The 25624-nt window shown below is 40.9% G+C and overlaps 1 protein-coding gene across 2 annotated transcripts in view; it reads right to left on the reverse strand.

Annotated features, from left to right (window-relative positions):
• epha7 (eph receptor A7) overlaps positions 1–19693 on the reverse strand; it is a 98373-nt gene extending 78680 nt beyond the window's left edge. For both annotated transcript variants that reach the window (XM_035678669.1, XM_035678668.1), the window contains exons 1-3: positions 19522–19693; positions 17926–17990; positions 16663–17332 (exon numbers count right to left, since the gene is read on the reverse strand). In XM_035678669.1, coding sequence (XP_035534562.1) covers positions 16663–17332; positions 17926–17990; positions 19522–19615 — 829 coding nt within the window. In that variant the 5' untranslated portion in view covers positions 19616–19693. The remainder of the gene's footprint in view (positions 1–16662; positions 17333–17925; positions 17991–19521) is intronic.
• Positions 19694–25624: the final 5931 nt, after the last annotated feature.

The following is a 25624-nucleotide window of genomic DNA, read 5'->3' on the forward strand; positions in this document are numbered from 1 at the left end:
AGTTGAGCTGTGTTCATACATTATCCCAAATGTTTTCAACAATTTTCAAACTCATCATTTCTTTCAGGTCACAATCCAAAGTCTGCAGTCTCCAGTATTTCTGGTTCCAAGAATCTTGAATGGAACCGGTTCAAGAACCAGAGATAGTTTGTTGGAGAAGGAGCATGATAGGCCTTTTCTACCAACAAGAAACTGCCTCTGTTCTGGTTCACGCACCTACTTTGAACTGTTTGGAGTATTTTGATAAAAAATAAATTGATTTGGAACCCAAAAAGTTTGTTCCCAACCAATAAAATGTAGGTTTTCTTTGGTATTCTATAGGTCATTGTGCATTGTGTAACATCCTCTAATGATTAAGCATCCTTGATTATAATGGTTCTGCTCAAAACTGGTGGAAACCAAGAATCTTGAATGGAACCTGCTCAAAACACTAACAGAGGCATCAGTATTACATTCAGACTGTTTCATAACCAGTTAAAAACTCCTTGTAGTATGTTTCAATGAAAAAAAATGAATTTAATGGAAAAACATGTTTACATTCTTAAAACGTACTACTTTAAGAATGGATAATTTTGCATAGGGACCAAAACTCTTTGCACTTGTAGGGGCCCACAGCTCATTTATGCCCCTGGCTCCTCTAATGGGTTAATACAGCCACACTGGTTTCAACATATTTGTAATTATACCCACCAATAACCAGAAACTTAATAGAAATTCTCACAGCATTTTTTATTTAGTAAACCCCAGGTAAGCCAGGTTCACACAGGATTACATTCCCTGATGATCTCAGCAGTGATTACAAAATCCCAGAATGTCTCGAGGTGATATTAGTCCTGTGCAAAAGCAGTCTTAACGACTCCTCAATTCACACCTGAGTTCCCATCATGAAGAGGGCATGACAGAACAAACCATTGCGTTCACACCCCGAAGCAGCCAGTATTTGAACAAACCTGTCCACCTCAGGCTTCATCAAGCAGGCTGAGCCACGAAATGGTATCGCAAAGCTCACGCTGAAGCACTAGCCCAGGGATCCTCAGTTTGAAAGGGAAATAATAACGCTATTTTTATTCTGACAAATTCTCAGGTCAGTAAAGAGGTCTGACTTGTTCATAACAAGTGCTATCTCTGAGAAGAAACATTCTTCTGCAGAGCGTAGAGATAAGCGTACATATTGAGCACAAGCACATGGATCATTTCAACATTATACCTTTGACCACGGCGGTAAACAAACCTCAGACAGATATGACTAATCAAGAAAGACTCGTCGCTGCCTGTTTGGTGAGATAGTAATTTAAGAATTACGCTCTTAAACCCAAATAATTCACCCACCCACCATTTTTCTAAAGTCACAAATGATTCTCAGGTCCCAAAAGAGCCATGGAAGCAAACGACAAAGGCGGGACATAAATAGCAAACAGAATACAGTGATTCATAGCAGCCTCACAGCAGATCACACAAATTTGTCAAGTTAATGTTTAAATACCAGTAAAAGGAGTAAAAAGTCTATTCTGGGTCTGACTATTTTAGCCTCCAAGTCGACTAATCCACAGTGACCGACCATGTGTGCAAAACACAGCTAAGCCTGAGTGAAAAACTGCAATCTAGGCCACATGATTTCTTAAACAATCTGGGCATCCCCCCATTACAGATCTCAGTTCTGCTACTTTTTTTATTTCCTTTCTCCAGGGGGAATATATTGGCCACCACCTTCTGTGACAGGTCCAGAATGAGAAGGATAGAGGCATTCGAGTTCCAGAGTGGCATGAAGAAGAGGCCTGGGCTCACGATATCCCCATTCCAGCTACATGAAAGCCCTGTCATTCTCCATTTATTGCACCGCCGCAGCCTTCATGAAACAAGGCCTTTTTTTTCAAGAGGAAAAAAACATGATTTTATCTCTAATCTTTCTTTACCTTTTCAAGCCGGTAATTGAAAACAGAGCCACAAGGAGGCTGTGAGCGGTAGGTCTTTAATGCTGACCAGGCGAAACATACACACAGAGCCTATAAGTGCCTACTCATAATATCTAGCTGCTTTTTACTGTATGTACAGTCCTGATGAGCGATAACATTTGACAAACAGCAAAGGAAACCATAGTTGCAGTATCTGATACGCAGTGTAAACACTCCCCCATGGATGTTGATAATGACACTGAAGGGCTTTCTCCAGCAGGTTAAAGATTGGCTAGATCCCGTCTAAGACCGTGCTTTCTCCCACCATGCCGGGCTGTTTAAACATTCTGATAAGCCAGCGTGTCTGTTTGCCTTTGGGTTTCTGAAAGCTCATCTGCTGGGTGGCCGGTGTGCGGAGGGGGAAAGCCCTGCAGGGACTGAGGCTATCTCCCATCGCGACCACTACTCCAGCAGACAAGAGGATCCACAGTGCAGATTAGGACGAGCACAATTCTGGGAAGGGGCTACACAGCTTTACTGGAAAATGCTAATCAATTACAACTTCACTCTTATTTTCAGTGGCTTTATAGAGAAAATATTAGCTCATGCCAGAAAATGGACAGAAAAGACAACTACTGCTGTCCAGTGACCAATCCCTAAACCACTAAAAAGGGTCAGTATTGGCACCTGTGCTATTTTTACTGTCGGCTTGTTTACAACTCGCCTGATCGCCTCCCTGTCTCTGTTTTTTGCCCCATTGGACTTCACTGTTGCCATGTTTCCTGTAATAAATTATTATTATTATTATTAATTATTAAATTTTGAGTTCAGTGTTGTCGTAACTGATAGAAATTATGGCCCAAAGTACAAAAGGCCAAGTCCAGTTAATCAAAACTGGACTTGCCCTTTAACTCAATCTCACGAGCAAAACACAGTTCATTTTCTTTGCTTTTTTTTTTCAGAAAAAGCCCATGTGTTTATCAGTACGTCCGACTGCGCTTGGCACCCGGAAATGTTTACAGAAGCAACAAAGCGGCAAATGAGGCCTCAAAATTTGAATGCCTGCATGACACAGGCAAGTAAGTGTTTCTGCAGCTCTCCCCACCACTGGCAGTGTATTGAGTGACAAGTACAAACACAGCCGTCCCGGCCCAGCATTCGTGTCCCAGCGGCGGGAGGAGCAGCACGACGCACACCGACTAGCTGCCGGCGAGTTTCCGTTCCTGGCAGCAGATGCCGCAGCAGAACTCTCAGACTGACACACCACGATGGGATGATAGTGAGTGAGAGGTTCCTTGTCGTTTGTCCCTGCAGTAACTCTTTTTCTTCCGAGTGGAAATATCTACAAGGTAATTACACCAAGTAGCCTTCTTCACTGACAAAATGACTGACACCTTACTGGCAAACACTGACACGCAAACATGTTAAAACATTATACAAAACTCAAAACTCTTTACTACTTGCAAGGACAAGAGGACTTACAGTCCAAAGTGTAATTACATTTGTAATGTAAAATCTATAAGAGTGAAAAAAGGGCCATTTATGTAAGTCTGGTCTTCTACTAAAGGCCGACTAATGGCTTGTACTTGTTGACACGGGCCCGTTAAAAAAGCTCTGCAGCAGACACAACAGCCGGCTTATTTACAACACTGAGAAATTAGTTAGTCCTTAGAGAAGCAGGTTGAGGTTAAGCAGAGAGAAGGGAAAAAAATAGTCTTACATTCCAGCCAGCTCCTCGGCAGGCTACAGAACCGGCATCTGTAATTTCCCTTCCAGTGGTCAAGCACTTTCATTCAGTGATGGGGGGGGGGGNNGGGGCAAGCTGCAGTCAGCAATTTTATACAAAGAGAGGAAGAAGAGCCTGAGAAAGGAGAGGTCCTCAGAGCAGTGGGATAGAGATAATCAAACGCTCCTGTGACTATAATGTCTCAATCACAGCACATACTGGCCCAGAGAATAAAACAAAGTCTCCTTATCTTATGCAGACACGCATACACAAGAAAAGGGGAAAAACGGATTTCTATATTTTTGTAAGATCTCGGTTTATTTCTTTTTCCCCTGAGCTGAGCTTCTTAACATTCTTGAATTACATCCAGTTTCTCTCACGCTTTGGCAGTATCATGACACTCTGGGTGAGGGACAGCAAGGGAGGAGGGGAGAGTGCCAATGACTCCTTATGCGACAGCCTGACATATCCCTTCTAGGCCAAAATAGAAAATAATCATTTCCCTTGTCTGGGGGTGACGCCATAGTGCTTGGTGTTTTTTTCTTCCTCAGTTAATCTTGTGCCTTTGCTAACAGACTGGATTCCAAATTTGCCCTTTTACTTTTCTGTGCAGTTTTCTATATATTTTCTGGGGCTTGTTGGTAAAGTGACGTGCCAACCGAAATACGCCCATGGCATCAAGAATCAAAAACTGTAATGTATCAAATATGACCAAGAATGCTTGGTCAGAATTTCAGACCCCACTGGAAGGGCATATTACAGTATTTAGGTCATGTGGACCCTCGAGGCTATGCAGGTCAGAAAGTATTTTTTTTTAGGGTTTTGGATCAAAAAGTAACTCATACATTGTTGTTTTAGTATTGGAATTCAGGTACTGTAGTGGCACCAAAACTAATGTATCATAGTGGCACCCGTATTGAAACATTTCAAATGATACAAAGCTCCAGTATTTACAAAAACTTGAAAACAAACCCCCTTTAACCAACAAATCAGTTCAGTTGGTGTGTGGTGCTATATAGATGTAGAAAGTATAACTTGAATTTAAGGTATCAGAAAGTGTAAAAAAAACGATTGTTTTGGTACCAAAACGTCTAACGACACCCTGTCTTGAAGAAACTGGAATCTGAGCTTCCTCGCTTGTTTGCGGCCCACAAATCCAATCAAGGTTACAATCCTTATTACTACTGAGCACGGTGGACTCGAGCTGGTCCAAGCAGGGCAGCTGGGATATTGAGTTTCTCCCCATCTGTCTCAATATAGTTGCGGACTGGGCTCAAAGTGAGCTGCAGTGTGTGACTGTGGGAGATTCCCGCTGTTTTTTTGCAGACTACCAGAGCCAGAGTGAGAATGACTAGTGTGGGCCTTTCTGTCTCCACGGTCCAAGCATGATGAGTCCTGTCAGGGCTGGGCCTACCCCCTTCTCCGACTGCCCTCCCGTCCGGCCTGATTATGTGTTAAATCCGCCCGTGTGTCGAGATGGATGTGGAAAGAATGCATGCTAAAGGGAGCCAAGCAGGGGCTGCGGAGACCCGGAGAGAGCAGCCTGGAGATAGCACCCCATTAGAGTGATAAAAGAGGCAAAGGGAGGAGAGCAGCCGACAGGACCAACATGCAGGCCCCGCCACTGATGAATGCCAGGTGGAACGGGTCAAGCGTGATAAAGGAAACAGTTTATTTTCTTATTTCAAAAAACAGCAATTCTTTCTGTGAAACGTTCGCCATTGCCGCTGCCGTTCCGATAGGGAAACGTCTTTATAAATATCATCTCTAAACACAGGCCTGGTACGATGGGGAGCCTGTCGCCTGTGGTTTATAAGAGTATGTTTCCTCCAACTGTCCTCTCTTTTGTCTGCACGATTGTGACATCCAATGCTAAACTGGCCTCTATGCATACCTCTGAGCAAGGCTGGGTATCCTTTGAAATATCTATATATTTTTTATATTCTGATGCAGATCATAGAGAGATTACAGAGTTTTCGTGCCGACACCAAAATGGTACTTTTTTGCAATGCCTTTTTTTTTAACACAAACATGTTTTTCCAGCTAGATTTCCATTTGCTAAAGAGGGCCATGGGATGTGGTCAAAAGCTGCAGACAAAAAGCTTGATTTTGGAATATTTTATGCCAGATGTTTTTTTTGACAAATCCTTTCATTTTCTCAACTAACAAAAGAAGCCAAACTTCTTAGATGCATGGCTGGATTACCAATCATGCAGAGCAGGCCCCAGAAAGTTACAGCTTTACCGTGTGTCAACCAGCTTGTGCTAATTTAGCAACATGCACCACTAAAGCTCAATAGTGATAGAAACTGTAAAGTGGGTCTTCCCTGAACCTGGCTTGTAAAAGGTTGCATGTCAAAATCTAGTTTTAAGACATATTCATAAATGAATCAAGCTTTCACATATTAAATCCGTGGAGGGGTAGTTTTTTCTATCATGGGAATACCAAACACATTGGCCAGAGACACATTTTTACTCTTTGGAAAATTTGCCTATATCAAATAGTAAATGTGTCTAAACATAACCAGCCACACAAGAGATTTGCTTAAATAAAATACATATTTTAAATAATTAACAACCTGTTTAAAGAATAAGTAAACAAGATCTGACCAGAACTCTAATGCCAGGCTTTTGGTACTTGACCATTTTGCAGCACCCTGTGGTACAGACACATTTCGGTTGTTGCCAAAAGAAATATTCCTGCTACCCAGTGCCACCTGTGAAAAACAAAGGACTTTTCTCCCTCAAACTCGTCTGATCGCTTCTATTACACTGCAATCCGCTGTTAATACTGCCATAAACATTCTCTGTCAGCTATTTCAAAACACCCTGTGTCTGGCTAGATGTTCAGACAACCATGAAATGCTATTTAAAAACCCAACTCGTGCTTTATGTTTTTCGGTTTTACTTTCAGGGCATACGATTAGGACCATGACCGTACGTTCCGACTATAGAGAAGGATGTCAATAGCTCACGCAGAGCTTATTTCTTATGCATTAATGTAGCCCGGGGCCTATGTGTGTTGCTCTGATTAGATGTGACTTATGTTCTTTGCCTCAATAAATAGTGGGCCTCGGCGTGGACATTCATCAGGCTCTGTTTACTGGCATTTTATGCATACTGAACTATGGCTGCATCTCTTTTATGGACTAAAGCCTGTGGTGTTTTCCTCTCCAGTGTAAGAGGCAGTATGTCTTGTGAGTAATTTCAGAGCAACACAGGCAGGCAGACCTGGGAAAAAATCCTGGCTGAGTGTATTTCTTCTACTTGAAAAGCCAAAAGACAGCTCAATTGATCTCATCTTGCTGGTGATGTGTGGACTTTTGTAGCTGCAAAGGTTTTAGAGAAATCAAGTGCACCTCAAAAGAGGCTATGAGTTATTTATTAAGCTTACTGCAGTGCTTGTTGACATTGTGTTCATAGCTTTGCATCAACTAAACAGTATTAAAAGTTACTAATATTATGCTAAAAAAGATTTTTTTGTGGTTTGTACTTTTCATACTCAAACATGTTTTGTTTTTTTAGTCAGATAACGAGAGCAACAAAGGAAGCAGCAGGTGTTTGCAGATTTTTCCTTTTTCCTCCGGGCCCGTTGCACTGCTCTAAATCTTTTTTTTTTTCAATAAAGAAAGAGATGCTCAGCAGCTGGGTTTTTGCCGGTAGACATGTTAATCTCCCACCTATGAGAGGCGAGGCGCCTATCCAGCTCCGGGAAACAGTGGCAGATCACACAAAGAGAAAGGAAAAGAACTGAGGCCGTGCTGAAAATCTCTTCACGGGACGGAGATCGAGTTTCAATGTCAAACCCCTTCCAAACAAGCTCATTTCGAATACCTCCAGTGGGGCTTCGGGAAAGAAGGAGGGAACCGACGACATGGTTACAATAAGGCCAAAAAAAGAAGTCCCATTTTAAGGAGCACTAAAACACGACTTTAAACGGTTAAAGAATCTGATGTCATATTGAGCCGGATCCTCCCTTCACCCCACACATACTTGGAATGGCTCTGTCTGGCTGCTGCTGCACTCCACACATGCAGACAACCAACCCATTCATCCGAGGTACCTGTGCTTAGCGGGAGATAAGTAGCTTTCCATGAGAAACAAAGAGAAGATTAGCATTCCCTTACACTGTGTTGGAGGGCACGCAGCTTTGCCCTCTGAGCAGAGAAAAACCCAAAGGAAGTGCCTGCCTGGTTGTTCACAGCAAAGATCAAAGCCAGGCACTGATTAAGTTATAGTAAAAATTTGAGCTAATGCTTCTGCTATGGCGCTACAAGCAACACTACAGCCAGTCCACGCAGTTTGATGTAAAAGGCACAATTTGGAAATAAACAGAAAACTAATGAACCATAACTTGCGGTAATCCACATTTATATTAGTTTATTTAATTAATTTATATTTGTCTCATGTTAGCCTCTGTATGAAACAAGTAACTACTTATAGGAGGTTTCTAAGGGTCAGTTCAACCAAAGTTTCAAAGAGACATACAGTATTTTCTTACTTACCTCTAGTGGTATTTGAAGTCTTTGACTATGATTTATGCCTCCACCCCAATACAGTGGAGGTGAAATAGTCCCTACAACAACAGTTTGTGTGGATTATCCAAAATATCCAGGACAGTTCTGTATATAAATGTTGCTATTGATTTTTTTTTAATGTACCAAAGCTGTGAGCACTACAAATGGAATTCACCTCTATTTTATTCGGCTGGAGGCAGAAATCTTAGAAACAGACACTTCAAAACTAAAACTAAAAAACAAAACCATCTGCATGGCTAGATACCTCTAGAGGTACGTGAGTAAATGTGTTTTTGGTAATTGGGGAGAACTGAACCTATAAAGAATATTGCCAAAAGACCAAAACCACAGTTGTCCGTCCCTCCCTTATGCACTGTCCTGCTCAAACAACAAATGTGTATTAATCCACAGCTGAAAATAGTCCTCAACAAATGCACTATTTACTCCTGTTTGAGTAATGCTTGCTAAACACCAGCTGTTTTAAGAAATTGCAGAACCTTTTAAAGGAACATATATCTATGTGTGACCCGGTTTATTTTAGTAGGAACCAATGGGTTTGGGGCTAAGTGCCACAGAAAATGGTAGCAAAGTCAGAAAGCACTGAGAGGCAGGTAGAGAGAGTTATTTGGAAGTTTTTATGTGGAAAAATCTAGAATAATTCCAAAGCCAAGACCATGCATAAGCAACATGTAAATACACACAGTATACATACTTTGAGTAAAATATAAAAAGACTAAAGTATCACTAAAGACGAGTGCTTCAGCTATTTTACTGAAATACAAATTACAAACAACAAACTTGAACACCTGTTTTATCTTTCAGCACTCCTGCTGATTTACTGCTTGGATTTGGAGGTGGAAAATGAAGGGCATTTTAAGATTAAATCCATTACATCAGTAAATTTACAGCCTCTCACTCTGCCTGAGCTGGAGCTGTATCTCAAGTCTGTGCACAGTCCTCTAAGAGGTCTCTGCTTCTTTGAGCTATCATGCGGACTGAGCTTTTTGAAATGGATCCTCAGTGACATGGAAAATGTCCCTACCTAATCGTCTTTTGTTTAGTTCATTTAACTCACATGGAAACAGAAGAGAGAGTCCTTAAGGCCAGCCAGGCGGCTACCTTTAATGGAGGAGGTGGTCAGTTCTAAAAAGGGAACGGTGCTGAAAGACACCACAGATGAGCGGGAGGGGGCTCTGCATTCTAGGATGAAAGCACGGGGTCCAAAGGTCTGGCCGATCCAAAGCCCCCTGCAGCCAAAGCAAAATCGGCACTGAAAATGTTCCCAGTCAGCAACTGAGCATTATCTGAATTGTGCCAATGCCTACCAACAATCCTGACCCAGCCCCCGCCAGTCCCAATCCACCACCACCACCCTACCCCCCGGTCCCAGAGCTGTGATAAAAAGGAATGGAACAATGTCAAACTAACAGCTCGTCACTGCCCCCGTGGTCTCGCCTGACACAAAGACAACAGCTTGGGCTCAGATGCACACGAGGACTGATGCAGACCTGATTTGCTCTTAAATTATTCGTTCAGCCAACTATAATACTGCTAGTAGTATTGAGCTATGCAGATATTTTAGATAGACAGGGTAGGTAGACAGAGAATGAGTAATTTTTGTTATGCTCTGGGAACTTGTGATGGGCATTTTTTGCTATTTTCTGACATTTAATAGACCAAATAATTCATCGAATAGTCTAGAAAATCACTGGCAGATGATTAGATCATTTACATAATCATTAGATGAGCCCTAAAGTTGTTTATTCTCCCACTCCGGTTACACAAACATTGGATAACCTCCTGTTTTGCCAAGCTGTCTTATTTTAGCACAACTCTCTGAAAGAAAGAGCAGAGTTTCCTGCAACAGAACCATCCTAAGCACATTTTAAGTCCTCTTTCCTCTGCTCTGGATGGAAGTGGGAAAAAGTGCGAAGTTATGTAATAAGTTATCGATTGTCCTCTTAAAGGAAGATTGAAGTACAGAGCCAGTGGTCTGAAGCGTCCCAGAGGAGCAGCTCCACTGACAACAGGGCCCTCACCGCTGCCTCTTAAGGTGGCGAGACCCTGGGCCCTGTCACATATCACTTTCACCCTCATGCCACAGGGGCACTACACAGAACACCAAAGACATTGTCTTCTGACATGGAGTTCGCCTGTCTGATCACATCCCTCTCAAGCAGTCACCAGGCAAGCAATTACAAAAAAGACATCTGTGCCACAGTTTGGATAGCTAAAAAGGGCAGGAGCTTAGATTGCAAGGGGTATGGAAGCGTGGATCGATGGAGATGTCTGAACCTGTTAGTGCAAGTGGAGATGAGGGCCGCTGCACTACGGGGAGGGCTCTTTTGTCATGCAGGGAGAGGGGGCCGGAGAGGTGACTCTTCTGGCGATCAGGGGTCAACTGCTTCGATCATCCATCTTCCTTCTTGACAGTGTCCTGTCAGCCAGGGCGCTCATGTTACTAAACACAACAGGCAAGCCTCCATTGTGGCGCTCCGCTGGTCTGCAGCCATGTGTAAATGAAGTTAATATTCACTGACCTCATCATGGGCAACTGCGGACCACGGTGTCACCTTGGAAATATCACTATCTGATGGAATTGCCATGGAGGTCTCCCATTATGGGGGGGTTAACAAAGTCTCCAACCAGGATAGCTGACCATATGTCTTTGTTTGCGTGAGAATGAGGGCTGTTTACTTGGATTCTGTCTATTCATGTGTGTAACGTAGGGTCTCCAATTTGGACTGGTGGGTCAAATTCCAAGACCTAGATACCAATAAGTCATCACTCTCGTTTTTTCTTGCTGACTTATTGAAATAGCATTAAATAGCAGGTTTGGCATCTAAATGCCTCAAATGCTTTAAACAAAGTCAGCAAATCTAGACCTTTTCGTCAGTGTCAAAAGTAATCCATGTGATTGTTGGACATCAATTTTTTGACAGGACTAAGTCATAAAAAGTCTTACCTACATGGTTTTATATCCTTGCATCACTCTCCTCTATCCATCAATATACAGATATTTGCCCTGTGTTGAAAACCTTTAAACAATGTCAAATTATGTAAAACCTTTATATAACAACTGTCCTACAGCATGTATAGTGCCACTGACTGCTGACTGGTATTTCTTTTATATTAGTCAGAAGACCACAATATATGGCCAAGTAGTGACTATGCCATAATCCTGTAAATAAATAAAGAGAAAACTGAGCAAAAACAGCCTAGGGTTCAAGTGTTAAAAGTAAATAACCATAAGGTGACTAGTATTTCGAAAACATCTCACGAGATTTGTTTTTCTTGCTGCTAATAGTGTTTCCTGAACAAGGTTTGTGTACTTACAACAGTTGAGTGGACTGAGCTTTTCCATCGGCTACTTGATATTCATGTATGCATGAGTCAGTAGCTGTAGCTTATCAGCAGAGGTGAGAGACAAACCTATTACCAGTGACCAGACACTGGCAATGCGTCCTTCTTAAAGATCAGTTCTCTGTGCTGAGATAGTGTATTTTAGATCCGTCTTTACCTCAGTGTGATATCTATGAATCTGAAAACCAGTTGGAGCTAATAATTAGTTGTGACAGCCCTTCTGTTTTCCTGCCTTTGTTCCAGCATATGAATCGGTGCAGTTTATATGAATGTAACTTTCAAATATTTGGCAAATATTTACCAAGCTAAACAACTTTGTGAATGAGCCTCCTGGTGAAAGTTTTTTCGTATGTAAAATGAGGCATTTGTATTTAATTTGACGTGTTGACAGGGCAGCCGGATCCCACAGAAAGCGCTGCTGGCACCAGCTCAAGCAAGAGTATCCCAGGAAACAACTTCTCCTCGCTTTTACTTCTCATTTGGAAGTGTATATTTAAAAAGGGGGGCAATGGATGAGGAAGAAAAATAAATACTCTTTATTACAGCTTGCCAAAGCACGATTTCAAATATTCTGCCTCCACGTCGTCCTCTGAGGAAGTAGCTGTGGTTTAGTCTCGACTAATGAGTAGGAATTAGATAGAGCAGAAGGACTGTACAGGAATATAGTAATATCTTCTGGTCATGAAGACAAGTCTACATCTGTTCTCAGTAAAGCAACTTCAACTAAAATGTAACACCCTTGTACTGGCCTTTTGTTCTCTCTGCTGCAAAAACTGAACCTTTGATTGAGAAATACAGTAACTCTTCAACATCAAAATCAGAGATATGTACATGTACACTAATAACCCTGAAAATCCAACTTAATCTCAAATATTAACGTATTTATAATAATCAATGAACAGTAAATCTTCAAACAATTTTGATAATCAATTCATCATTTATGTAATTTTCAAGCAAAAATGGTCGGAGTGCCTCGGTAGCCTAATGGTTATGGCACATTCTGCATGGCTGCCGCAACGCCAGTGGTTCGTCGACCTCTGTTGCACATCATACCTCTCTCTTCCCCGTTCCTGTCTGCCTCTGCAGTCCAATAAAAGCTACAAAATCTGATCTGTTCTTAGTTTTTTTTTTTATGATAGTGCACCAAATATCTTTGGGGTTGGAGAAAACAACACATTCAAATAATTCAAGTAATATGATGGCCAATTTTCATTTTATAGACCTTAATAGAACATTTAATTGATAAATCAAGAAAATAGTTTATACATTCAAGCAAAATGTAAGAAAATAATGCTAAATGAGTTGTTTAGTCTGTGAAATGTCAGAAAACAGTAAAAAATAACATCACCAGAGCCAAAGCTGAAGCCTTCGATGTCTCAAATTCTTGTTTTGTCCGACCTAATCACTTTCCATTTACAGTGGTATAAAGAAGAGAAAGACAGCAAATGCTCGCGTCTGAGAAGCTAGTACCAGGGAATGATTGGCATGTTGCTTCATATATGACTTAAATGATCAATTCTAAACATTTTAGTTTCTCCAAATCTCATGTCTCAAAGTCCTTCCCTAGGTGATCAATTTTCGGACACTGGCAGTTGTATTGGTAGCAACATCCTGAGCAAAGAATCTGTGTCTCACTGCTACCTGCTAGGCCAAGACAACAGGGGAAAAAGCCCTGGGCTGTGGAAGAATGCTAGCATTCACAGGAAGCAGACACTGGCAGTGACAGGACAAGCTCCCATCCATCACCAATTTATTTAAATCTTGAGTGATTTAGGTCCATTTAGGTCCATTTGGGTCTCCTGTGGATTCGGCGCACACCTGTCATTTGCATAATTAAGCTCTGGAGCAGTTGTAAAAGACAGCCATTTGGTGTATTAAATTCACACCTTATCAATCAGGGGAGCATCAAGATGTATGAGGACCTCCTGACTCTTGGCTTCCTGGCTTCATTTGAAATGCTAAGTGCAGCTTCTCCTCCAGGCCTGCCTGCCCAGGCCGCCTGGTGGCCTCCATACACGTTAACTGTTGTGGTCAAACCCCAACTGCTCAGCCCCTTCCCTCGGGGGGCTCAATCATCAATCAGTCTCCAACTAACTTCTGTCCAACTCCCTGACAGTCAAGATGGATGGTGCCAGCGCTTACAGGATGCTGTATCCTCTCATTAATTCTCTTGTTAGCATGCACCGATAGCAGTGAGATAGGGCCTGTTTTATCTGTTTTCCACCAGACAGAGGCCTCTCCCTTTTCTGGTCGAGGGTCAACAGTTAATCATTTCTCAGGCACTGGTTATTTAGTGCCACAATGATGTGATGTGTCAAAATCGGACAACATACATTCCCGGGATTGAGCAAAACAAAGGGGTCAATGTCCTCCCACAAGGGCCCTCTCTCTGTCTAACGACTCTGTGGCTCCATTGCAACCAGTAGCCAGCGCTAAACAAGACCAGCGGATGAATGGGCGCTATTTTCACAACACGTACTTCTTCGCAAAATGAAGCCCGCGCAGGCTGCAGGGACACTTCAACTGGCCTTTTTCAACACCCATTACACTGAGACCACTGAACGCAGCGGGCGGAAAAGAAGAGTGACATTTACTGCCACAGATTGCCACACAAAGAGTTAAAGAGAGATGAGGGGGGGTGTGCAGGGGTGAAAGACAAGGGGGTCCCTCTTTGCTGACGGTGATGAATGAGTGGATCACAACACGTTTCGGAGGAGGCCTTTGCATCCACAGAGGGGGCTCCTCATATGACATGACTGACAGCTAAACTCGCTTACTCCACCTGCACCCGCCCCCCAGCAGAATATTTTACTCGGCAGCCATGTTATAATCATAGCATACTGCAGATACTAAAATAAGCCAGTTAAGGACTGTCTAAATGCATCAGCATGCTTCAAGAGAAGTGCCTGTCAGATCTTTCAATGGCATCTGAGAGCCTCTGCCCCCACACCTTTCTGACATCAGAGTTTGGGAGTCCGACTGTTTACATGCTTTTCCATTTGAGCATGTAGGGAGATAGAATCTACAGAAAATATGTTTCAACAGTTACATGAAAATGTGAGTCAGAATTGTCTAAATCCTGGATACAGCCTCAGATTGCTCCAAACAAAGCCCCCCCATTCAAATGACGGAAGGGGTGTTTGCAACTTTTGTAACTTTCCAGAACCAATATTATGAGTTATATCCACTTTACACAGCCAAGGCCAGGTGTATGGAGGTGTGAAAGTAGGATGAGTCTGAGTTAGTTCTCAAGCTCTCTTTTTTTTAACCATACCTTTTTTTTGTACAAATGAGTGCAACACCTCCCCTCCTCCTCTCTATGAAGACATGCTGTCCAACCCTTCTTCCAGTTTGGCCATTAAAAGCAGGTACAAACACTTTTTGCCTTTAGACGTCTTGAGACCACACTTAGTTTGTTTGAAGCATACTGAAGCCTTTACACTAAAAGGTGCAGAATTGCCACGAGGCACCATTATAAAGATGTACTTTAACACCACTAAGACAAGCTAGTCTCAGGTCGAAATGCCAAGATTTCACATTTTTAACGGTCACAGCCACTTGGACTTATTGCTACACTGTTCAGCTGATAGAAATACTTTGAATAGCTTTTAGATTGTGCTGAGGGAAACTACTGAATGGACAATTTAATGTCAGTGGAGCTGCTGGAAGAAGTGCTGATAGTGCACCGTGATTCTCATTTTATTTAGATTAACTACCCCTTAATACAAAGGCTGCTCATGCCTCGGTGGAGATAAAGCTCATAAAGGTGCAGTGTCAAGACCGGAATTTGATCCACATACACATTAAGGAGCCTTCTTCCTCGGGCCTAAAACAACCTGAAGGTAGGTTCACTGTACCGCTACCTAGATCTAGGTAGTTTTAGTCGACACATGAACAGATTAATTGTTAGAGAGATGCAACAGTATTCTGTTCTGAGAGCTTTGCACCAAGACGTAATAAGAAAAGGTGGCCAGAGCTGCTGGTTGTTATGCTGCATCGCTCTCCCTGTGGAAATAAATAGTGGGCTTTCTTTCCACCAAAGGGCACAACTGGATCTTACATCTATGCATATTAAAAACAACAAGAACAATAAAAAGGAGCTCCGTGGGGTTGAATCAGCGATAGCCTGCTAACATTAGAGACGTGGCACAACTTGAGGCGGGCTGTGTTGCTCTAAATTACATGGCCTAATATATTTCATTAACACACCTCCCTCAGTGGGGTCCCTAATGGATGACAGCGTGGCATAAAAGCTTGTCTGCCAGGGACACTAATTTGTTCTTAGATGCATTCCATTCAATTATTACTGGCTGCTGCTCCTCATAAGCTGCTTAGATTGAGGTTGCCCACTTCGCCAAAAAAAAAAAAGGCTTGGCTGACAAGGCAGGCCACTTAAGTTCTCTGACCTAAGTCGCCCCCCTTTTAATCCACAGTGATATTTATCTTTCAAGTCAGGTGGCCACTAAAAATAATCCTCTGAGCGTTCAGAATGACAGAGAGCATGTTCTTGTTAATTGTAGTGGCGTGATCCGGCAACACAACAATGCACAAATGAGCCACGTTTGCGTTTGCCCTTCCTGTTAGGCTCCTTCATAAATATCCCGAGGCCTAAATGTCACAGTACGACGGTTATTTGTTTTCCCTCTCTGTCAGGGTCATTTGGCCGGGCTGGAAAGATACTGAAAGACTGGCTGGACTTCCTTTAGACCTGTGTATTCTGCTAGTGATTGCCTTGGCTCACTGCCAGTGGCAAAGAGAGGAGTGTTCGAGCCGAAACTCAAGTTATTATTTAATCCCAGTGTCAACAGAATCATGGCCATAAATTAAGAGCCTCGTAATCAATTAACACGGATTCCAATTATTACACTGGGGGATGTTTGGCCTCAGTACTTTATCCATCTTTACTGCTGTCAAATCAGCTGCTTTAATCCCATTTGCCAACACATCTATTCATCCAGCGATGCCTAAATTATCATTTACCTGCTTTGCATAATCAAATCACAAATACTCCCCAGTTTATTGCACGTCTTTTTGGCACACCTTTGCTGTTTTTCAAAAGTTAATTCAACGAGAGAAAAAATATCTGGGAATGCTAATGAGTCAATTAAATTACTCCTAAAAATACATTTCACTCTGATCATGGCAGAAAAGGAACAGGCACTCACGTTCACACGCGTCCCCCTTCTGATGAAATCCAGCCTTGCATATACATTTCCCAATGGGCACCAGCCATTCCCCTTCGGCGCTGCAGTGCATCTTGGGAGAGTTGTCTGCCTCCTCCTCGGCGTCGCTCACGCACATGCCTTCGACCTCCACCAGCGAGGAGAACTCCGACCCCGTCACAGTGTCCGGGAACGTGGCCAGGTTCTCGATGATAGACCAGCACTTCTTGTAATACACTTTGACAGAGACCAGAGCGATGCACGCCCCTACATCCTGGAAGGCCAGGTAGAAGCCACGCCTGGACAGGGGGCCAATTATGCGTACTTCTGTATTCAGCTTCATCTTCCTCTCGCCCAAGTCACCCTGGGTGAAGCTTTCATCCGCGGCGATCGTGTCAATTTTCACATACTGGTTCTCTCGTAAGCTCCTGCCCACCTCGGAATCTGTTTCCTGGTAATACAAGTTGAACGTCTCCTTGCACGTGCCCACCACACCGGGTAGGCTGTTACAATCCCTCAAGGTGAACTTCAGTTCCACAAAAATTCTCTGGGCATTGCCCTTCTCTATCCAGTTAGTCCGAAGCCAATTATTCTGATTGGGCTCCATGACTTGGCAAACCTGGTATGTGCGAATGGGAGTATAGTTCTCGTCCAAGCCGCTGATCTCTTCCCACTGAAAGAAGAAGACATACATTTGTGAATAAACACATCCATTAGACATCGTCGCCATGTTGAATTTAGATGTGAAACAGACATCTAATGATTGGCAATCAAGCTGGAGGGGATTCCACTGTAATGAATATGAGAGAGGTGTATGAAATATCATCATTTCAGGCAGTTGTCTTTACAATAAACTGCAGTGAATGAAGGGGGATTAGCAGTTGCATTGTTTTATCGCACAAACACATCTTTAAAGAATGATTGCACTCAGTTTATCTGCTTCTGCTCACATTATTTATTTAAAAAGTTTCTCACAGCCGGCTTTTAATCAGAGTAGCAAGTTGGAAGTGGTTTGCTTAAGGCCTCTGTGCTCTGAATGCCAAAAGCCGGCTGAGTTTAGCAGCAGAAATGACCTCTTGCATTCTTTATCTTTTTATTTTAGGAAGACTTTTGCGAACTGATCCTTATGTATGTTTCATGCCTCCCTTATATATCATTATTCCTATCACAGATGTGGGACATCAGAGGAAGCAGGGAGGGAAAAAAATATGTATAGATGTGGAGTACATCCTGTGTGCCAACGATGCAGAGATTCTGCAGACTTACCCCATTGGGAGGATAGGAGATCCACTCCAGTTCTGTCTGCTGTGCCTTGGAGTCCAGCAGAATCACTAGTGACAGGAGAACCGAGAAGCAGGTGGTTAAATCTCACCGGGGCACCGGGCTGGGTATTACTGATAGGCCACACATCGATATCTATAGCGCATATAAACCGTGACCTAATTTCTAGCAGCAGCAGCAGCTTAAGCAAAAATAAGAATATATGTACACTGCAGCAGACAGGTCCTCTTGTGGAGGGGACTTCCTGGGAGACAAATGAAGACACTGACAGCGTGCATACAGAAGAAATAAAGAGTGTGGAAGCAGAAACGCATATTATAATGTATCCGGAATCATTACGCATAAGATTTAAGCATTTATTCTGTTATATATGGATTTTACGCACCAGTTTATTCAAACTAATTTCTGGAGTGGAAGTTGTTGCGTTAAGGTCAAATCAGCGGCTTCCTTCCCGACGCACACCGCCTACAGTACATGTATGCGCTTAAACTCGGGGATATTTGCAGCTCACAACGGCCCCGAAACTACATCTAACAGTTCTAATCCGAGAAGGAGATTTGTAGAAAATCTGCCTGTTTTATGTTCTGGAAGCGAGCGGGAGCGCAACGCGGCACCGAGCGCGGCGGCTTCCATAAAAATGAAGTTGTTTTAATTGTATTTAATATCAGCAGACAGTTCTAACATGGGAGGGGGGCAACAGCCAGGACGCACCGCCGTAAAAAAAAATATGCTCCGGTTATATTTTACAGGAGACTGCGAAATCCCGCAAATAAACAGCGAGGAAATACAATGCATATGAGCTATTGCATCCACACCGCGCTCCGTTATTACACTGTAGTTTCTGTGCTGAGAACATCAATACCTGCCCTGAGATTTATCTGTTTTTACGCAGAACATAATAGCATTAATTGAAACAGAATCTGATCAATTAAAAGTGCCAATTTTCATCTATTTGGAGTTTATTTAAACCCTCTCTTATTTTGCTGTTTTACAACCTTGGTTCTGGCCAACTTGAAGGTCTGAGTCAGATAACGGCTCCGCGTCAGTCTCCTGTTTTTCTCTTCCATGGACAAGACTAGACAGGACGGTGAGAGCCGAGGCCACTTTGGAGGAAATAAAACCCTCCCGAAACTGCGTCCACACATACGGCTCACTCACTTCCAGCGAGGCGAGCCTGCTGCGACGATCGATCCGCTGCTGGTACCTAGTTAGTCGTGACACATTGTTAATCTTTAACGAGCAGGCTAATTAGAGTAAAATAAAAAACAAGAGCTCCTGCGTCTAGTCAGCGTTCCACGGCGTTTAACTGCCGTGCGTAAAAACACCGAGAGGACGCTCGCAAACAGCCCGGGAACAGACGGCGCTGTCATCCCCGCACACCGGCCTCATCCGACGGCACTGGGTTGGATATAAAACATCCACATTTTGAATTAATAAAAAGAAGAAATCGAGTAGGGTTTAAAGAGAAAATCGGGGGGGAAAGGAGGAAGCTGTCTGCTGGATTTGGACATATCTCCGTTAATTCTGGAGGATGTCTTCCAAATGCGACGGGATGGAAAAGTCCAAACTTTAAGAACTTACCTTCCTTCGCATTCTGCGCTTCCCCGCTGTCTACATGACAGAATAAATGAAGGCAAACTGTAATCCACAGATACGGGATGGACCTGGAGAGCATGGTGCAGCCGCGGTGTTTTCAATGTAGACCGTAACTCGCTTTGCCACCGTCTCGCGTGCTTCCCATTGACGACACTAAACCGGCTCTATGTACAACAATCCGCTGGTCCCCACTCAAATAGCGTCTGCTGCCGCTGGGAGGAGACTGTGGCTGCCGGGGTGTCAGTCAAACAGACGGGCGGAGGGATGGTCCAATCGTGATGCGCGGAAGGGAGCGTCATGAGAAGGGAGGGCCAATGGGCGCGTGGAGGTGGATGGGTTGGAGGGGGGAGGGTGGGTGCACGGCGGAGGAAATGTTGTCACAACTGGGTTTAGATATTTTTGGTTTTCTTCAGGAAAAGGGCGAGAGATGCTCATTGCAGTTGGTGTCTCGACACAAACACACACACACCTAAAACACCAAGGCAAAGAGGATTCTGGGAGGTTGAAACAGATCCTCTAAAAAACACTCTGTAAAGTTCGTTTTCCTACTTTGAAACATGAAAACTTTGTTATATTTATCATCCAAACACACATTTCCACCCACCCGGAGCAACATTTTCTGTTTCTTATGTGACAAGCTTTATGTTGCAGAAGTCACAGTGTTTCCAGTTATCTGGCTGATTAGACCTCTGCCCAGGCTGAAGGTGGGCCAGATGGGAATTTATTAGGTTACCAATGAGAGTGATAAAGATGTCATTTGTCCTGCCCTAAGAGTTGAAACAAAGCTAACAGGAGACTCAGAAAGATGTCAGTCAAATATAAACCCACACAGTGCTGAGCAGGGGTCTAATCAGCCAGAAAACTCCTGTGTGGGTGTTACTAAATAAAGAGTTTAGACTCACTCTCATCCTGGGAGATAAACTATGTAGAGTGGCCCAGCAATGTTGGTGGCCAGGAGAAGGAGGTGGGGGGCTTTTGGCAAGGGCCAACCTGTCACAGAGGCAAACTAGGCAGCTGTCTGTGAGGTTCTCCCCATGCACAAAGCTTTTTATTTTATTTATTTATTTTCCAGACATGTAATAAGGTAGCCTATGTATATGCAAAAAAAAAGTCTGGAACAAAAATGTGTGTCTGATATNNAAAAAAAAAAAAAAACAGCAAACAATTACCACACTCTTAAAAACAATTTGCAAGTTATTTTAACTTGAAAAAAATGTTAAAACGAATTACATCATAAAATTTCACAAACTTAATTTTAAATTATTATTGATGAAGCAGCTTTTACTAGTAATTTTAAGTGACGTCGAGTTTAGTTTGATAAGTTACAAACATTTCTGATTAAAGTACTTCAAAGTAATTCTTTTTTTACCATACAAATAAAAAATTACAAAATGAAGGTTAGTGGTGACTTTAAAATTCGTGTTTTTACCCACAGTTAAAAATTATAAAACTCTTAAATCAAAGAATGCTTTTTAACTTACAAATTAGTTAGTTTTAATCTTTGACGTAATCAGATTCTCAAGCAATTTCTTTGAGTTAAATGAACTTATCTATTTTTAACAACGTGCACATTATGTTTAACAAATGTGTTACAATTGAGTTAGGGGGAAGTAGCTTTTTCTCTATCAATCAACGAGGTATAGGTTTGTTTAATTTACTCACTTCGCGATGCTCTATATATAATTTGTTGAGCGATAAACACAACGGTGTTTAAGAGTTTTAATTAGGCGAGCTCGTAAAACTGTAGGTTAGTGGTTTTAGAGTGCAAAATTAAGAATCCTCTAAACATTCCATGCTACGTCCCCGCGTCAATACGTCATTAAAAATTCCAGAAAATCCTGAATAGCTTGCATGGATTTTGTTCCTGCTGGACACAAGATGTCTCCTACTTCGACTGTCCATTCTCAGTTGGATGTGCACATCATCTTTATTGTGGTGAAGAAATATTCAGATCATTTACTTAAAATAAAAGCACCAATACCATTAAATACAGTAAAAATATTCAATTACTAGTAATCGAAGTGGTCCCCAATTCCTATGAAAAACCCAGAAGTAATATATCAGTCAGAATAGTAATTATCCGACCATGCAGCAAAATGTATTCTTATAGACCTGATTATATACTGGTTTACGATTAATTACCTAGGGGTCGAGCCCCTCCCAAAGTAGTGAGATAAATGTAGTAAAAATGTACAACATTTTACTCCCTGGATTGTTGGTGATAGACAAGTAATGAAGTAGAGTAACTTAGTACCTCAAGGACAATTACAGTACTGAGTAATTTATTACCTAAGTTGGACTTGATCAGCCCACAAATATGTTCTCTTATTATTTATTCCAGCACCAAAAACATGGAGAAAAAAAGTCAATCAATGTGAATATTTTAGTTATTAATGCCATAATCACAAACGTCTGAGGGCTTTAGTACGGTGGCCATATGAAGTGCAAAATCACAACAGAAAGAAGAGAATACAAAAAACAAAAAGCAAAAGCATAAAAAAACTTTTGTTGTTAGTGTTTCATTATTTGCGTTATGTATTTTGTTAATGTGGGATTGTGTTTTGTTTAATTTGTGGGTTACAAAAAAAGTAAAAACAATACGAGTGATAAAGAAAATAGAGGAGGGATCCCATCTTTCCAGGACTAAAGAATGTGCGATGTGTGTCGTAATGTAACGGAGCAACCATACAAAGGAGGTTGAAACAAACAAATGCACAAGTATGAAAGACAGTAAGACACAAATAATTATGATTGATGAAACAAGTTAAAGCAGTGATTCGTTTTCCATTCTAGCTCCTAGAATTTGTGACCAGTGTTCTTTAATCGTTGGAGCCAAATATAGTATTTGTTGATGGCGAGAACATTAAAATGGGGCTTTTAATTCTCTAAGAAGGTTCACTGAAAGTAGGGGAGCAGTCCCACTGAGACTGTCCGCCTGACCACGAAGGACCTGATTCATTATGGCTCTGGCTGCTTGAGGACTTTTCACCCGTAAAGATGGAGCCTTCGGGGGGGCCTCTTAAATAACAATACAAGAATAAACAAAAAAACACAATAAAAAGTCTGAAAGTTAATTTCCCCACTTTCTTGGATGACTTGGCATAATCACTTAAAAATGGAAAAAAAAGCATAAAAAGCGGAGCCTCCATTTAAATTCCCCCTTTTAATTTTTACCCAATTACCAGCCCAATTTTTTGGTTTTTGCAAAAAAGGTTCAAACTTTTTAAAAATTTTTTAAATCCCCTTTTTCCCATTTTACCCTCCCCCAACCCCAAGCAAAAAAAAACCCAAGCCCCTTGGTAATTTTAAACGGGCCCCCAAGCCCCCCAAAAAAATATTTTTGGGGGAAATTTTTGAAAAAAAATTTAAACTGGTTTTGGTAAAACCATTAAAAAAAAATGGAAACAAAGAAAAAGCCAAGAAACCCAAGGGAACATTTCCCAACCCTTCCAAAGGGTTTTTTTTTTTTTTTTAATTTTTTACCTTCCTTTTGGGCCTTTTTTTTTTTTTTTTTTTCTGCCTTTTTTTTTTTTTTTGTTTTTTTTGTTTTTTTTTTTTTTTTTTGTTTTTTTTTGGGGCCTGTTTTTTTTTTTTTATTTTTAAAAATTGCCCCCCAAAAAATTTTGGCAACCCCCTTTTTTTGGCTTTTAAAAATCCCCCCTTTTTTTTTTTTTGCCCCCCCCTTTGGAATACGCCCAAGGTCCGAGTCCCCCCCCCCCCTTGGCCCCCCAATGGGGAAGTGGTAAAAAAAATTAAACCCTTTTTAAATGGATTTTGGGGGTTTTTTGGGTTGAATTTTTAAAAAATCTGGAATTTTTTAAAAAATTGTTTACAACCCTTTTTTTTTTTTAATCAAAAATACAAACCCCTTTGGGGGGGTTCCTTTTTTTTTGGTTAAAAAAAAAATTGAAAAAAAAACACCCCCAAATTCCAAAAGTTTGGGGGTTGGAAAAAGAAAACCAGGAAAATTTTTAAAGAAAGGGGTTTTTTTTTTTTTTTTTTTTTTTTTTGGGGTTAAAAAAAAAAAAACTAAACCAACACCACAAAAAATTAACCCTTTCCCCCCCCCAAAAACCCTGAAATTTTTTTTGGGGAGGTTTTTTTTTTAAGTTGAAAACCGGATAAAATTTTTTTGGAATAATTCCATTTTTAGTGTTGGGGGGGGTTTTGCCCCCCCTTTCCCCTTCCCCCCCCCCTTTTCCTTCAAGCTTTGGGGTGGCCCCAAAGGGGAAAATTTATTTTTTTTTTTCCCTTTTCCCCCTCTTTTTTTGGGGAAAAAATGTTTTTTTGGAAGGGGAAAAAAACAAAAAAAAAAAAAATGAAAAAAAAACCCCCAGGCCAACAACTTTCCCCTGGCCCCTTGTATTTTGGGTTCCCCCCCTTAAAAGCTTTCCCCCTAATTATTTGGAAAAAACATTTTCCCCCGCCATTAAAAAATTTGTTCCCCCCCTTTTATAAAGACCCCCTTTTAAAGCTTTTTTTCTTTTTTTTTTTTAAATGTTTTTTTTTTTTTTTTTTATAAAAATGTTAGTTGAAGGGTTGTGGCAAAACTTTTTTTTTTAAAAAAACCAAATTTTTAAAATTCCCCCAAAAAATTTGTTTTTTTTTCCAAACACCCGGGTTTTTTTTTCCCCGCCCTTTTTGTTCCCCCAATGGGCGGGTTCAAAAAAAAACACCAAAAATTGTTTTAAAAAAAAATTGGAATCTTTTTTTGGGAAAAAATGGATTTTTTTTATCCCATTTTACCAAAACCCCAATTTTTTTTTTTTTTTTTTAATAATAACCTCCCCCAAAAATTTTTTTGGCAAGTAAAAAAAAAAAAAAAACAATTCCTTTGAATTTTAAGTAAACTCCTTTTTTTTTTTTTTTTTCCCCCCCCAAAACTGTTTAAAAACAAATTTTTAAAAATTTTTTTTCCAAAAAATTTAAAGTCCCGGTTGGGGGGGGTTCCCCCCCAACTTTTTAAAAAATTCCCGGTGGGTTTTTTTTTTTTTTTTTTAACTAAACCCTTTTTTTTTTTTATCCAAAAAGTTTTTTTTTTTTTGGGTTTTTCTGGAAGAAAGGAAAGGAAGAACCTTTTCTGTTTTTGAATTTTTTTAAGTTGTAAATGGGGTAGGTTTCCCCCCCCCCCCAAAGTAAAACCCTAAAAATCCAAGTTCCCCCCTTTTTCCCAAAAACAAAATGTTTTTTTTTAAAAGGGTTAAAAAACCCCCCCAAATAAACTTTTTGAAATACTTTTTTTTTTTTTTTTTTTTTTAAGAATTTACGTTTTTTTTTTTTTTTTTAATTCCCCTTAAAATGAGAAACAAGAAGGAAATTTTTAAAGAAAAAAGGGGGAAAAAAAAGATTTTTTTTTTTTAAAGCAAAAATTTTAAAAAATGGGTGGGGGTCCTTCTTTGCCACTTCAAGTTGGGGGTTGGGTTTTTAAAACTTTTTCACAAAGCCCGGGGAAGGCCAAAAAAAGAAACTTTTGAAAACTTTTCCCAAAAAAAAAAAACCCCCCATTTTTCCCTTGCCTTTTTTTAAAAATCCAAAATAAAAATGGGGGGGTGAAAAATTTTAAAACCCAAAGTAAAAAAAAAGTTTTTTTTTTTTTTTTTTTTAAACCCTTAAGAGGCCATGATAAAAACAAAGTTGGGGGCAAAAAAAAAAAGCCTGTTAAGAAAATAAAATTTTTAAGGTTTTTCCCCCAAAAAAAAAAACTTGAAAAGAACCCAAAGGAATCAAAAAAATGTTTTACAGATTTTTTTTTTTTTTTTTAATTTTTGTTTTTTTTTTTTTAATTTTTTTTTTTAAATTGGGGCAAGAAGGAGGTAAAAAAACAAACATTTTTTTTTTGTTTGTTCTTTTTTTTAAGGGGTTTTTTAAATTTCCCCGGGTTTTTTTATTTTTCCCTTTTTTTTTTTTGCAAAAAAATCCCCTTTTTTTAAAAAAATTGTGGACAGAAAAAAAAAGGGGAATTTTTTTTTTTTTTTGGTTAAAAATTTTTATCCCCAAACCAGAAAAAATTATCCCCTCCCCCAACTTGTTGGGTTTTGGAAAGGGGGCCCCCCCCAAAAAAAACCCCATTTTTTTTTAGAACCCCCCC

Source organism: Morone saxatilis, unplaced genomic scaffold (assembly GCF_004916995.1).
Source record: "Morone saxatilis isolate NCDOM2014 unplaced genomic scaffold, NCSU_SB_2.0 Contig7, whole genome shotgun sequence".
Lineage (NCBI taxonomy): Eukaryota > Metazoa > Chordata > Actinopteri > Moronidae > Morone > Morone saxatilis.